This window comes from Seriola aureovittata, chromosome 10, assembly GCF_021018895.1.
Source record: "Seriola aureovittata isolate HTS-2021-v1 ecotype China chromosome 10, ASM2101889v1, whole genome shotgun sequence".
NCBI lineage: Eukaryota > Metazoa > Chordata > Actinopteri > Carangiformes > Carangidae > Seriola > Seriola aureovittata.
In genome coordinates this window covers 24,665,165-24,681,137 of record NC_079373.1, presented here as the reverse complement: position 1 = coordinate 24,681,137, position 15,973 = coordinate 24,665,165, and the positions used below count along the sequence as shown (strand labels likewise).

Genomic DNA, 15,973 nt, shown 5'->3' with positions numbered 1-15,973 from the left:
GATGGAGTCGAGGTGGGATTCAAGTTAACGATAATAATAATAATAATAATAATAATACATTTTATTTAAAGGCGCCTTTCTTGGCACTCAAGGACACACGATGCAAATTCCAGTGAGGAATTAATTAACAATGCAAATTCCTGTGTTAAACTGCAGCACAATTCAAATTCAAGCACGAAAACAAATCACATGCAAATTCCAACAGGCACACAATATTACAGGAAGACGACCCCACCTGTGAGCTCCTTTCTTAGGCAAGACAACGAGGGAACACTCGCATTTATATCTTTAGAAAACAAAAGCTTTCATTCTTCGATCGACACAAAAGCCAAAAATGTCCTGACTTCCTGTGACGTAGGAACGGGAAAAGAAAGGAATTTCTGAAGCGAGAAAATTAGAGTAAGGATCCAGGAGGATGTTGGAGACGGGTTACAACTGGGTGATCCTGGACGTGGCCAGGACGTTCGGTCACACCAGGTCTGGTAGAGTTGTGGTCGAAAGAGGGGAAACAGCAGCACAGCGTTGGGCCGACTGCCATTTAAAACAATGGGGCTCCTCAGAGATGGAGCTTCCTTGAATTGTGCACAGTTTCCAGTTAGTGAATGAAAACACCAGCCCCTTCAGAGGTGCTTTTTCCATCATGGCCGGCCTGTTAGAGGGTTCCCATCGGAGAGTAACAGCTGATACGTCAGGGCGTGGGTCAACATGGGTCCTGCAGGGGTCAAAGTGACCTGTGCTGATAATGAAAAGTGGCTCACTCGCAGAACATAATCTACAGGGAGGTGTCTGCTTTGTGGATGGTAATGAACAGCAGCAAAACCAAAGAGCACATGGTAAAACATTTTGCTTTCTCCATGTGATGTTTAATTAGCTGTGGCATTAGAGATGCATACATTACCAAACAGTAATGCACATTGGTCCAAGTCTGTATACTACAGCAACTAGTACCCAGGACGTGTGTGTAGTATTGTGACACTCTTCACATCTTAAGTAGCTGCCCTGCACATCCACACAGGTGTCTTCACTTACACTGATTAGACCATATGAGGTCGACACACTAAATGAAATGGGAGACCCTTTTGTCGCAGCACAGGTGTAATCAATAACATTAACGATTGCTGCGTCCCACTGAAGTGAGCCTGTGTTATTGTCCTGGTGATCAGACGTGCTGCCACATCACTTCAGCAGCTAAAGGGAGCTTCATCACACACTGCCCTGAGAAGAGACCTAATCCAGCAAGTGAAAACAGCTGTGTGGGAGAACAACAGCTGTGAAGGATAGTTGTAGTCGTTAGTTGTCAAGTGAAAAACTCAAACTGCTCCATATTTCAGGATTTTTAAGTTATTAATCAAATTACTGGGGAAAAAAACAAACAGTTTAAAGTGCAGTTTATTGCATGAAAAGGAAAGTACTTGGCACAAAAATAACAAAAGTAAAAAGTTTTATGTTTAACAATTTACAGTGGCTTTTCCTCAAGTCATCCTATGTGACAGCTTTACAGTGTTTACGGCTGTCATGGGGCCAGACGGTGATACAAGCAGTAACAAGTAGTTGCATATTTATTTTGCACGTAACCATTGTTCATTTATTTAATAAGACTAGAGATCATTTTGTGAAAGCTAATGTGGATCCAAATAAAGAATAAATAATAATAATTGCTAATTGATGGTGTTTACTGAAGGTTTTCACATTGTTTTGTTCCCTTAAGATAATATGAAAATACTATTAAACCGCCAATAATACTGCTGTCAGATTTGGGGCTATTTACTTCCAGTAATTTCACTTCAATTCAGGAACTGAAGTCAATTTTCTTCAGTCAAAGCTGTTGAAATATGACACATAATGACTGGATTGAGAAGTCCTAGGTCGTTTATTATTATAATTTATATCATAATTTCACTTCGATCTGGAATACAGTGCACTGGAAGCAAATCAAGCCCAAACCTGGCTAATATTGCTCGTCATACTGCTGCATAGAGGAGGGGGAGCATCAGTAGTAGAAGCAGTAAAAGGTGGCACATTAAATTAACAATAGGTTCAGCGCTAATACCATTTAACAGACACAGGTTTAACATGAATAAATTGGTCTGATCAATACAAAATTAATCTCATCAGTATGAAAACACAGTGCAAGAAAAGCATAGAAAAAAACGGAAGGAAAAGGAAGACGACGGTTTTAAGGCAGAGAACAAACTGGACCGAAGAAGTTGAGACAGATTCATCAATACTGTGATCTTTCATGGACAGAAAGGAAAGAGCACCCAAATGCAAATGGACTCATTATTATTGTATATCTCTATATTAGAGGTATCAGGCACTCTATTTCATGTTAACACAACCACACAACCGAAGTCTGTCTCCGCAGCTGCACCAGTGTTTGTTTTCCCTGCTCTGGTTTCTAGTTTCAGCTGAACCTGTCCTGGTTTCACAAGTGGTTGTGGAGCAGATGGAGAGAGTTGCTTTGGCAGCGCTAAGCCATGGTTTTCTTCTTGCACTCCACGGAGCAGAAGAGGAAGCCCTGCACGGCCATGAAGCGCTGGCCCATCAGGCACTTGGAGCAGCCGGAGCATTTGAAGCACTCCGGCTCAGCGTGCCAGTGGTGCTCGCCGTAGGAAACCCTCTGCGCCTCGGGCTCCACCGCATTCTGGCAGGCGGCGCATTTCTGGGATGGAAGAGGAGGAGATAATGATGTCGAGTCACATATCAGATCATCTATTTTCTTCCTTTTCTCAGTACTTTTTACTAAAACAAATTCAATCAACCTTTATGTGTAAACATGAGACAAGCATGCACACATAACAAATATACACAGAAAAACACTGCAGTGTCTATGCTTAGAAATGTAACTAATATTGGTCACAACTGTTGAAAGGTGTTATGTATTTTGAGTGCAATTTTACTTTACAGCCAAAAGAAATCCTAAAAGAAAAAGTAGAGCTATTTTCTCATTTCTAACCATCAATAACAAACATTTAAAAAGGTCCCATATTGTATAAAGTGAGATTTACACGTCTTTTTTTTTTAATTATAAAGCAGATCTAGGTTCTACATTAATTATCAAAGCGCTCAGTCCAAACTAAACTGAACCAGGGTTTTTTTGGTTCTTAAAACCACAAATATATCTTCTTACAGATATCAATGCTTCAAAATAAAACACAGGAAAAGTGTAAAGTGTGGGAACCTAAAAAAAACTATATTCAGTTGTGATGCTTGGCTGCACAGTGGAATCCCTGGTTCTTAACGTTTACAATGACACAGTCAGAATGAAGGCAAGTATGACGCTGCATGAAAACAGTGGCTTTGCAGGGGATTACGTCGGGTAAATCATGTAAACACACGCCGAGTGCTTCACATTCTTGGTTTTGGGTGGCCTGTGTTCATTTACAGTCCTTCTCTTGTACCAGGGGTCTGACAGTTTTTACAATAAACTGCGATAATAAAGTGACACTTTAAATATATTCTTTTTAAGATTATTTCGAATTTTATCATTTAATTTTATAAATCAATTCAAAAATTATGACTGAGAGTTAAAGAGTGACATTTATTATTAGGTTTTTACAGAAAATATTTTATGTTACGTTATGTTTTATATCTTGTAGGTCCGATGAGGAGTTGAGGATTCCTGGCTCAGGGTTTTAACCCTCGTTAGTGCCACTCAAGCTAAGAATGCATGCACTCGGGGATCTTTGTTGTGGTTTAGATAGCAGCGTCAAAAACAAACAAACAAACAACAATTTCAACTATTCAAACAAACAAAAACCCAGAGAAAGACGGTCTGTCTCACCACAGCATAGCTCTTCATGTAGCAGGGCTTGCACACAGGCTTTTCATTCTCCATGACGTACGTCTCTCCGGCAAGGATGCAGTCACACTCGAAACAGCAGAAGTGCTTCAGATGCCAGTTCTGTCCCTCAGCCTGAGTGTACTCATTGCTGAAGATCAGCTGTGGACAGACATGCATCAAGTCGATCAAGTCGAACCTCAAAACTGCAGAGAAAGTGATGCATGCATAAATAACCTCCTCTCACCTCATCACATCCTCCACAGCGCGGCTTCTCACTGTCTCCGTAGTGGCGTCCGCAGTACAGCTTGCCTTTCTTCCAGAAGTAGATCATGTCCACCAGTAGTTCGCTGCAGGTACAGCACACAAAGCATGCTGGGTGCCACAGCTTATCGTAGCCGGCGCGCTCGGCGTAGACGGCCGGCTCGCCCAGACGCATCGGCTGCTGGCAGTGATGGCACGTCTTGGAGAAGGGAAAAGAAAAGAAGAGATTTTTCCAGTTCAGTTTTTCTCCTTGTTGTTGTATAGTTGGAAGGATGATTTCAGTTTCTAATAATCTGAGGATTTTTCAATCGATCACTTAGACTATAAAATGTCAGAACGTGCTCATTGTAAGTTGCTGGAACCGGAGGTGATTATGAGCACTACCGGGATACGGACGTGTATGTGTAAAGCTGCCTCAGTCTCAGCTCAACTGACTTGTGTTAGAAAAGTCAGTTGCATCCTGTCCCAAACAGATTCCTTTCATCCCCTTCAGTAATAACAAAGAATTATTATGCACTTTTCAGTAGGTTTACACAAAGGGCAATATCCCTGTTTTTGAGTCCATTTCAAAGTCAAGCAGGGCGTCCTTTGATCTGACAAAAAGGCCATTTTATAAAGGGAGCATTTGAACTGTTCGCCTTAGATCTCAGCTCTCCCTCAATCACAGAGAATGACACATTCTAGTGATTAACATGGGCAGAATTCCCCTTTATAACACAGATGGCACAGCCACTGTAACCTGACCCTGGTGTTTTTAATTATGATGAGATGAGAGCTGCTGCAGGCTGAGTGTGAAGGCAGGAATAAGCGAACACAAAGTTGTTAAGTCGCTGCTGCCAGGATAGAAGAGTGTGGTGCATCTCTTTTCTCTCTCCCCTTCTTCCTCCTCTCTCTTCCCCTTTCTCTCCTACTTCTCTCCTTTTCAACCGGCCGCCCGCCCCGAGTCTGGATCTGTTGGAGGTTTTCTTCCTCTACCTTTCTCCGCAAAGAGCCTCGAGATGATGTATGTTATAATTTGGTGCCATAGGAATAACATTTAATTGAATTGAACTGACATTTTGAAGTCATGGATACTGGAGGGAAATACAACATCAGAACATGAAAAAATACATGAAACAGCTGCTCTTGCATAACCTCTGCTGCTTCGTTTCAATATCAAAACCTTTTCTTAATGAGTCACGGTAGAACTAGAACAGGAATAAATCATTAGACTCCTAACAACAAGAATCAAATAACCACACATGGTAATAATATTTTAAAAAAAAAAAAAAAAAAAAACTTCAGTTGTAAATCATAAGTAAATCACTATCCACCATCCTGAATAGAGGCTGAGTCAGAGTTGGTCTTATGGCTCCATCTAGTGTCCGGTGTCCAGTGTAGCACCAACAGGTCTTTACTGTACATTTATTTTTTAAACAGTAGTTAAGTTTATTACTTTGAAAATTATTATTTTTTGCATTATGTGCCATATTGTGACATATCAATATCAGAAAATATAAATTTTAATCTTAAAACACAGAAGATTAATATTTCATCCAGTTCACCCGGGCCTGGATGCCAGTGTGTAGATGTTTCAGAGAGTGACAAGAACTGACTGGGTGACAGACGAATAAACAGACAATAGATGAATAAAAACATCTTACGAAGTTCTGTTGTGGTAGTCCAGCTTGCTGAGCTCCAGGGACGCCCATGGCTCCGGCAGTGGCAGCAGTGCCCATGGCTCCTCCAGCTGGCCCAAAGCCAGCAGCTGGCCCAGTCCCCGCCCTGAAAGTGGTCCAGCATCTCCAGCTCCAGCTCCGCTACCCCCTGCTCCAGGTCCAAAGCCGGCACCCACTCCAGGCCCACCCATAGGCCCGAAACCGGTGCCTGCAGCCCCTGGCCCAAAGCCAGCTCCAGCTCCAGCTCCAGCTCCAGCTCCAGCTCCAGCAACCCCAACTCCTGGTCTAAGTCCAGCCCCTCCAACACCACCCCCAGCGCCAACCCCAGCTCCAGGTGCACCAGGGCCAAACCCTGCTCCTCCAGCACCAGGTGCACCTCCAGCACCAACACCGCCGGCTCCACCCTGCCCTCCTGCCTGAACCGCAGCCATCTCTTCAGGCAGCATAACGTCTCCGACCCCCAGGGCCTCATCCTTGTATTTGCGGACGAATTGCTGCATCTGCTTGACCTCGGCGGGAGTCAGTTCATGGCACATGGACGGGTCTTGGTCGTGCTCAGGCAGCTGGCGGGCCATCTGCTGCCGACGGTAAGCCGCTCCCTCTGTACCGGCCACCGGACGTTTCTCTGGTGGGAGGAGCTCGATGTAACGCACCGCCTGCAAGTCAGAGGGAAAAGAAAAGAAAAAAACTCAGAAAACTGTGTGAAGGACAGAGATGAGAAGAGTGCAGAGAGAGACGTTAAAGACCAATCAGAAACAACGTAAGGAGAAACTGTCCTGTGTTGTGGTGAGAAGACATGCAAAACATTGGACCTGCAGATACAGGACTAGACTCAACAAAGACAGATACAGGACTTTAAAGACTGGGTGAGTTGATTCCAAGAAGACGATGAGTGAGATGGTGAAAGTGGCTGCTACTCTAAATGACACGACCTCTCCGATCATCAGTGATGTCCTGCTGAGTGATATCAATAACTTTAAGTTAGGTACAAGGACTAATATGAATATTATTGGGACCTCTAGTGGCCAAAGGCTTTCATGACCAACCCCAAACCTCTGTAAAAATGTCCTAAAACTTTATCATGGTGCTGATCGGGGAAAACAGTCCTTGAAAACTTCAGATCAAAAAAAGCAGCAGCAATTAAATGCCTCTTTGCAATTCATTTTCTGAATCAAACTAGTTAGCAGAGAGCTGTCATAAAAACCGTTCAGGATAAAGGCAGAGGTCAAAGGAATTTTTTTTGGGTGAATAAAAACAGCATCCTCTCGAAAAGAAAAATCTTTGGCTGTCCTCTCATATACAGGAAATAATACAATCCATACTAATCCATCCTAGTGGTCGAACTAGGGCCGCAGCAGCTACTGATGATTTTTTATTGTCCATTAAATCGGTCAATTATTTTTTTTTGTTTTGTCAATTCATTAATGATTTAGCCAAATACAGGTTCTCAGAGCCTGATGGGATTACTTTCAATTTCCTGTTTGTCTGAGCAACTGCAGTGAAAGACTCCTAGATAATCAATTTACAGTGATAGAAAATGTTCAGAAGCAGCAAATCTCCACATCTGAGAAGCTTTAAAAAGTGTGTGTTATTCATTTTTGCTTGATAAATGACTTTTTTAACCCTTACCAGATACTTATTGGCTACTGGAGGTGCCCACTCATAGGTGACAGACTTCATTGGCACATCTTTGGGAACTGGCATCACGCTGGCTGATGTGGCGCTGAGTGGCGCTGGCAATTTGTTTGCCTTCATTGGTGCAGCACCTGCTGGTACGGGCTGAGCCTGAGCCTGAGCCTGGGCCTGGGCTTGAGCTCCGCTGGGTGCTGTACCTGCAGAGGCTCCAGCAGGCGGTACAGAACCGGGCCTGTTAGAAGCTCCAGCAGGCGGTACAGAACCGGGCCTGTTAGAAGCTCCAGCAGGCAGTACAGAACTGGGTCCGGTAGAAGCTCCAGCAGGCGGTACAGAACCAGCTCTGGCAGAGGGGGGCACAACAGTGGAAGTGGCGCTCGGCGGGACGATGTAAGCAGTGGCGGAGGCGGGCAGAGTGACGGTCATCATGTTGCCCTTGTAGCTGGGTATGCCGTCGGTCTTCAGCTTGGCGATGAGGCCGGTGTATTTGGTGTCCTCGAACAGCTTGCCTACCTTCTTGTTCTCCTCCGAGTTCATCGACACGTCGTGCTCCGCGAGGCCACATTTGCAGTTTCGGCAGATTTTTCTGCCGAAGAGAAAGACAGGAAAAACATTTAGGGCTTGGATTTTTCTAATATTAACCTTTATGTTTTTAAGTTAAAGCTCGATTCAGTGTGGAACAGTGTCTTTATTTTCCTACTTGTGTATTCTTCATGTTTCAGATACACGTTGCTTTGGACAAGTCTGGAATCTCTAATCCCTTCTGCTCTTCATTGCATTTTAATTTCAAAAACATGTTTTTGTATCGGAATTTCTCTTTCTACAACAATTATACAATTTGCTAAAATACTAAATCAACACAATGAGCTCAGTGTTAAAATATCTTCTCTTCTCTTCTCGCATGCCTCAACACAACTTGCTTCATATTCGCAGAATAACAATGACATAATTTACGGCTGTTTGGCGTGCTTCAGCACGACCAGGCCCACAGACTTCAAGCATGATGGGGAATAACACTCTCAGCTGTGTCAAGCTCTGTAAACACAGTTTGACTTGTATAGGTGAGAGCAAACAGCAATGACGACAGCATTTATATTCCAGAAACGTCTTGTAAGCTGTGATATGCTCACTTTGAAATGATGCATGACTGAGGAAACGCCTGGCTGAATAAAGTGCCTTACATTTACATTCACATTAAACCCTTCCCTTTCTTTCTGGTGATATTATATCTGGAGTCAAGGACGCCTTAAACCTTTAGGTGTGTGTAGCCTGATGACAACGCCCTAGATGTACGTGCTGTGTAAAGTCAAATAACGTAGATCCTTACAGATCCAACACAGTGTCTGTAATAGTCCAACACTCGTAGCTGGACATCAGACATTTCAAAGCTCAGACTGCCACCACAGATTCGTGGTGGGCCTTTGTGCTGGTCCTGTGGTGGGCATCAGGGCACCTGGCGCTGTCTTCAGGAAAACCAGCCATGTGTGGGTAATTGTCCAGACGGAACAGTCCAATTACTGGTCCAAATAAATGCACATATTGTGACAGACGGGGTAAGTAAGACAGGGAACCCTGGGTGGTCTGGACTGAATGTAAACTGCCCCACATTGAAAAAACAAAACAAAACAAAACAGTGTCTCCACCTGCATTCATGTTGTTCTCAGCCTCCAATTATAGTTATTTAGCTGAATTAGGACCAGAAACCCCCCCACCACCCCCCCACCCCTGAAGGCTCTAGCCCCCACTAATCAGACCTAAAGTCACCTCTACTGCAGACTCACACTGTTCTGATATTTTGTTAACAATAAGCCAACGGGACGTGGAGCTGTGTGACAAACATGAAGCGCAGCAGCTCTCAGGAACAGCATGGTCCTGTTAGGCTGATAGAGTATTTTCAATTAAGCAAAGAGGAAAGTGATGTTATTGACCAGTCTGCATGCTTTTCTTTTTTCTTTGCCTTTGAACAATGTGCGGAATAAGCATGTTTTTGTTCATGACTGTCCAGGTTCATAATTCTTTACTGAAATACCTGGAAAGTGCCCAAGTGAAGAGACTCCTTTGAATTACTGCTGATGCCCCCCCCCCCCCCCCCCCGATATCCACTGTTAACCCTGTTTCCGTGATGGTGCCGTGCTGTAGAGAGAGAAACTGCACAAACCTCCAGAAATGCAGCTCGAAACCTTCGCACTTGTCCTTGCACTTCAAGCAGGCTGCTCCAGCGCCAAACTCGTGACCCAGGGTCATCTGTAAACAGATCGCATGATTAGTGAAGCGATTTCACACTTTTAACTACTTAACCTCTGAGAGGAAATGTCGAGTTTCCTTAGGGCAAGACGTACCACGTAACTGGGGGGAAAAAAATACTGTAAATTAAATTCAACAATTCAAGAGTTAGTTGCTCTTGTGGAACAACGCGCTGTGGTGCTGTGCACTAGAGAACAAAATCAGATTTGGATTTCCTGAAGGGACCCACCCAGACTCTGATAAAAGTGATGAGTATGGGAAATAATTCCTCTCGGTAACTTGGTAGACAAGTAAAAGCAATGACATCTGGAAGCGTCTAAAACTGGCAGCAACAAAAATAATCAATGTAGCTTCTAGGATAGGAAGCCATTTTTATTTTCCTGTCCCATTTTCTGTGCGGATATAACAGCAGCCTTTCCCATAGAGAGGAACATACATTGTGACGCCTTGTTTCACTCTTTTCAAACTAAACTATTTGCCCACACACCTGTCTGAGTCGTGTGCACTTCTGTGTGCAGCCGCCTTGCTAGTGTGCACATGCAAACTGATCGGTCACACGCTGTACCACCCACCACCACAAGTAAATTCTAAACCTGTGGGAAACACTGAGAAGTAAAAACATAAAAACCTCAAGATGGGGGAAATTCTAGCATGACATGATTTGATTTTTGATGAACCGAATACGATTGCACTAACAAGCAGCACTGGTTTGGGAGAAAACTATATTTTAAAGTCAATACAAGCCCTGAGTTCAAATGATTTGTGATCCACACCGAATTGTTTTCTTCTTGCCTTTAGAATGACTTCAGCAGCTCGTCTCTTCCACAGAAAACCTCCAGCTGCCTCCGTTAAGTGCCATAAAGTATGTCAGCCTTTCTCCAGCCCTTTTGGCTGCAGACTCTGGAGCTCGTGTCTCTTTCACTTCAACCTTTTCCCGTATTCAGTGTCAAACAATACTCATGTCCACCTTCAGCCATTACTGCCGTTTACAACCATATATGGTCAACTATTCGATGATGCCGAAGGCTTTGTGCGATCCAGCCGGCCCCCCTGTTGTCGGAGGGATGTTTCTGACCCAAAAGAAAGTAACTGGTGAGGAATGCAGAGAGAGACTCCTGTATTTGATGGTGAAACCTTGATGCCAATATTTTAGCTTTCAGAGAGAGAGAGTGAGAGTGAGAGAGAGAGAGAGAGAGAAAGAGAGAGAGACACTTCTTTCATCCACCTGGGAGTCGTTGACGAGCACAGGAGCAAAGTTAAACACCATGATTTGTGGTGATAATTAAAACACATGAGTCAATCTTAGTGAAGTTGCACGTGCACTCTCTTGCTTTCACGTTTACCGGCAGCATAAACAGAACTGTAGGAATAGATTCTCAACTAGGGACAAGAGTTTAAAATTAGCAGTTCAGTTTTATGCTTTGCATTGTCCCTAAAAAATAAATAAACAAACTAAAATCAATTCATTTTACTTGTAAAATGGTCTGTAAAAACAAATCAGTGAAATTATATTTCGAATAGTAAATCATTTGAACGTCTTTCCCTGACTTTGAGCACCACTCTCCACCTTACACTTTCAGCGCAAACTAATATTTTTATCCCTTAAATGTATATTTTATAGCAGTATCTTATTTAATGTTTTAATGCATCACATGAAGCACTTGCATGTATGTTATATAAATAAAATATTCATTGCCTAGCATAAGTTACTACAAGTAGAAGCAAAGTGAATATCTTCATACCTTCCTAATTTGATTTATTTTGTGTTTATAAAGAAATGGAACGGTTCAAATATAAAAACGTTATTCAGTCCTTAAAGTTATTCATCTTTCCTGCTTTTCTTCTAATGTTTCTCACGGTAATTCACATTCATTTCTTTCACTATTATCTTTGGGAGGGCTGGGTGTGAGTTGAAATTCTTTCTAATATTGGTGCCAACACGGGAGATTCAGTATCAATACCAAAACAATACTTAACTGGAACTAAAGGAGCCAAACTTCATAAATGTTAAATGTCAGCTGTACAAAAACGTAATAAAGTACGATCTAAAATTGGCTGCATTTTTAAGTGAATCAGGAACCGAGGATCTGATTAGCTTTCAGTCGTCTATACTCTGTGCCATGGCCACATTTCTGTTGGTATAAGAAAAAAGGTTTAATTCAATGTGCAGAAAGATTTTGCCGCATCCGTTTCAGGCTGTTGTGAACTACTGTAGATACTTGGAGTTTGAGATGTGAGAATTTCCTGTATTCCTTTTAAAGCCCTCTGGATGAGAACATCAGCAAAATACTTTAAGTGCTAAAGTAAGTGTTTGGATTTGAGGCGTCCCAAACTAAGTGTTTACCACTTGTGGAAGTCTAAATTCTTATCTTGAAGACTCACAGTGGAGACGACCGGCCATTTTTGGCTGAGGTCACTCACTCAGATGATGTTGATCAGTGACTTCTTAGTGTGACTAAGCCTGCAGGGTGATCCGTTCTGGCGACAAAAAGAGGCTGTTCAGACATAAAGTATGCAGCTCTGGTCAGATGAGTCATATTCATGAGTCATCTTGTTGCTGCAGGGCTGAACCGGGCTATGGAGCCATTTTAATTTCAACTGGTCACCTGCTCTCAGACATCTTGTTTCTGCAGCCGAAACACAGATTTTAAACTTCTAAAAATAAATGTAATTACACTGTCTGAGTTGCCTTCCATCTACAGTATGCCTACAGTATTTTATTTAAGAAGCACGTTTCTGCTTTACAGTGTAGCAGCTGTTTTAAGTTTAGTGTCACTTCACAATACTATATATATATATAACGCACACTCCTCTTTCTGTTCCTTCTTTCTGGGAGGCCTGAAGATGAAGAAATATATTTATCTGTATACATAATATCATCATATCAGCTGCCTCATTGCTGCTGTTTTGGAGGCAGTTTTTTATTTTGATATTTGATTTGTCTAAAGTGTCAGCAGCTCTTCTGTTTTCCACTCTGTTAAACAGAAAGCTTAAATATACTTGAGAAAACGGAGAGATGTTAGGAAGATTAGGTCACTCATCTCTGTTGCAAAGTTTTTCCTTGCGTATGGCAACTTCACCAACCACTTAGGTGTTTAGAGAGGAAAATGACTCCCAGTGAGGTCAGAGCTTCAGAGACAGACGTCCAGAAATAACTTAAATTTAACAGAGTGGCAGTGATGATTTCCCAGCCTGTACACAGTGAGCTCTCAGTCACTACTTATTGCCTCTGATCCCTTTTTGGATGATCATATGAGCTTAATTGAGCGTAATATTACCTAAATTCACAGGCTGCTTGTTTGACATTAATTACAGCACCTCTCGCTGACTGAGACGCTCTCAGAGACCTGCAGCCTCCAGCAGCCAAACTTATCTCCTCCAGGGATTAAAAGCAGATGTCAGACTGGGGCTGTCTGGGTCACACAGCTGCTAAGAACCGCTTTCCAGCGGCAGCTTACTGTGTATATAAATGAGTTTCCTGTGCTTTTAATAGAGTTGACTTTGTTATCTTGCCCCCAGCAGGTCTCACTGACCAGCAACTGGCAAATGGACCTGAAAAAGAAAGTGTAGGAAAATAGCCCCAGCCACAGGATACAGTTTGGCTCTGTCACAGGCTGGTAAATTACTTCACATTGGCAGGCAACAAACTATCTGCTGGAGATCCTGCTCCATTTCAAAAGTCTAACCGCCAAAAATAAAAAGAAGAAGTAGCCTATCAAATAAGATCTTGTAAAAAAGACACAATAGCCAGTGAAACCTTCCACACATGCATGCTTCATCTAACTGCGACAGTGTGTCCCGGCATGTGAAGAATGCAGGGACAAATCGTCAGCACGCTGGAAACATACTGATGTTTGGTGCACACAGACTGCAGACACAGACTACACTTTGACTGTATTTTAAACTTGTGCGGTTGACTGAAGCCAAAGTGACGACATATTAAAAGTTGCAGCTTGTGGAGTGATTGATGCTGCAGCTTCACTGCTGCACACACGTCACATCACATTAACCATGTTGTACCCCTGCAGCAACCTGCCGTGCACTGGCTTCCACTGCTGCCAGATATCTGCAGGTCTACGCAAGAATCGCAAGGCTCAGCAAACTGAGGTGATATGGATCAGGCGTGTTCACAGCATGTAGGGTAAAAATGGCACCAGTAAAGAATCCCCTTGTCACAAAAAGAAATAAGTTTAATGCACATTTCTGCTGCTGAGATTTCGTATTGAGCTGTAGGTTAGAGATAGAGGTGTATATTAAACAATTCCAACAATAATTCCTAATCTCAGCACGTTGGGATGTTAGTATCAGGCAGATGCAAAATGTACATGGTCTAATGGTGACATATGTTACTGTTTTCAGCACAAATCCATTGAATACAACATGGTGTATGTATTGTGAATGTGATCCCCGTCTGAAACAGCAAGACCCACACTTTGAGAGAACCATCCTAACATTTTAAGTCACAAAACAGACTAGATAACTTTGCTCCCTCCCTTGTATGGCCAAACTCCACTAACAACTCCATTAATTTTGCTTCATCTTGATTAAAAGCGTAAATACATAAAGATTAATACATTATTTAACATCTTACAAGCTCAAATAAGAGTAGCTTTACAATTCGGCGAGTGTCTGATTCAAACTGCAACATTAACTCTGGGGCAAATTCACCTTTACAACTGGTTTACGTTTGACTACTATGATGATTTTCGCCCCCTGAAGAGGAGTCGTCTTTGGTACAGAGCAACGCGCACTGATACCAAACTATCAGTATTGTAAAAACTAGAGCCGTTTCGGGGGGGGAACAATATCTGTGCCGAACTTCGCAAAGTCTTATGTTGTCTTTATTAAACAACCGCTAATGTGTAATAGAGCTTGTGAATTTTGTTGATACACAGGTTGACACTATATTTGGAAAATTTCAAACGCAGTTCGTTGGTGAGTTCTTCCAGACGGGAACATATTTTCAAAGTGAAAAGCGGTCAGTTTCGTAAACCAATCAAGAGACAAAACGTTTGTTGATATCTATCAACTTGCTATTGTTGTTAAGCGGTTAAGCCTTTCGTATTTACATCATTTAATTCGGAGTTTATCAAGGAAAACGCACAAACACGACTCCGGAACACTTTCATAAGGAAAGTAGAAAATTACTCGAGAAAAGTGTGTCTGTGATAGTGTAACTTTTCTCGCCACCTGCCCCGCGCGCGGCACACCTTCTCAGGGCGTGCCCCGGTCAGTCCGGGGCACCGCCGGAGAGGAGGAGGAGGAGGAGGGGGGGGGGGGGGAAGCTTACCTTCTTCACTTCCTTCTCTATCTCCATTGTTAGGTCTGACGGCGCGAAGTTTTCTTGGTCCAGACGAAGCGAGCAGCAGAGTTTCTCCTGAGAAAACTGTCAAAAAACAAAAAGCGGACAGGAGACGGAGCACGGAAATAATACAACAACCCGGCTCACTCTCCGCTTTCTCTTCGGAGGTCCTGTTCCGCACTGGTGTCAAGTTTAGCAGAGTCAACGAAGTGGTTTCCGGTCAGAGCTTCAAAATAAAATCCCTTTTTTTCCCCACATCTCGGTAACAAACTAAAACAAACACATTTCTGAATATAATAATTTATTATTTCAAAATCAGAGACGAAAGTAAAAAACAAGAGTTAGAAATATTAATATATGTGTAGACTTATAAAGATATTGTTTTTTTTTAAATAGGTGAATGGCAATATATCAAATAATTTTTAAATTAACTGTAGGAGCAGTTTTAGTTAGTGTTGGCAGATTATATTATTTTTATTATTTTTTATTTTGGCTTTAGATTTCATTATTGATTTGGACACACGGTGGCAATAATGGGAGACACACACAGAATATATGTTGGGTATAGGTGGGAGGAAGTAGGTAGGCACAGGAAGTGGGAGGGCACACAAGTTTTCACCAGACCTGAGGCAGAAAGGACAAAGGAACAACACCTGTAGAGAAAAAAGTGGTATGTTTGAAACCTTCGGCATTATGTCATAAACGACAATTAAACCTGCAAGGATTGACTGGACATTGATTCTGTCTTTTGGGTCTGCGTAAAGACAACTGCTGCCTCTCCTGTGCAAGTAATGGCAATATTGGAAATTGGATGAACAAATGAAAATTGCTATTACATTAACACACTGTCATAAGACAAGGCAGCATTTACCCAGGCTAACAGCACTTAGTCGGTGGGGGGTGGGGGGTGCAAAATGTGCTTATATTTAATAAACTGATGATTAGTTTTTCGAAACAATTAAAATGAAAAAAAAAAAAAATGATCAAGGGATGTAAATAGTTTATGTAGATATTTAAGGTGTGCTCCTACCCACTCATATCCACAATTATATCACAAAAGTAGCCATTCAAGTCACTATAGCCAGTGCCTCT

The 15,973-nt window shown here is 42.4% G+C and overlaps 1 protein-coding gene across 1 annotated transcript; it reads right to left on the bottom strand.

The window, feature by feature from the left end:
- Positions 1-1,371: 1,371 nt before the first annotated feature.
- tes (testis derived transcript (3 LIM domains)) lies at positions 1,372-15,066 on the bottom strand. The gene is made up of 8 exons (XM_056388215.1): positions 14,870-15,066; positions 9,494-9,579; positions 7,333-7,921; positions 5,887-6,359; positions 5,689-5,809; positions 4,029-4,244; positions 3,785-3,943; positions 1,372-2,662 (listed from the first exon to the last, which is right to left on the bottom strand). Exons 1-8 carry the CDS (start codon positions 14,894-14,896, stop codon positions 2,471-2,473), a joined length of 1,863 nt encoding a protein of 620 aa, XP_056244190.1. The 5' UTR covers positions 14,897-15,066; the 3' UTR covers positions 1,372-2,470.
- Between the last annotated feature and the right edge of the window lie 907 nt (positions 15,067-15,973).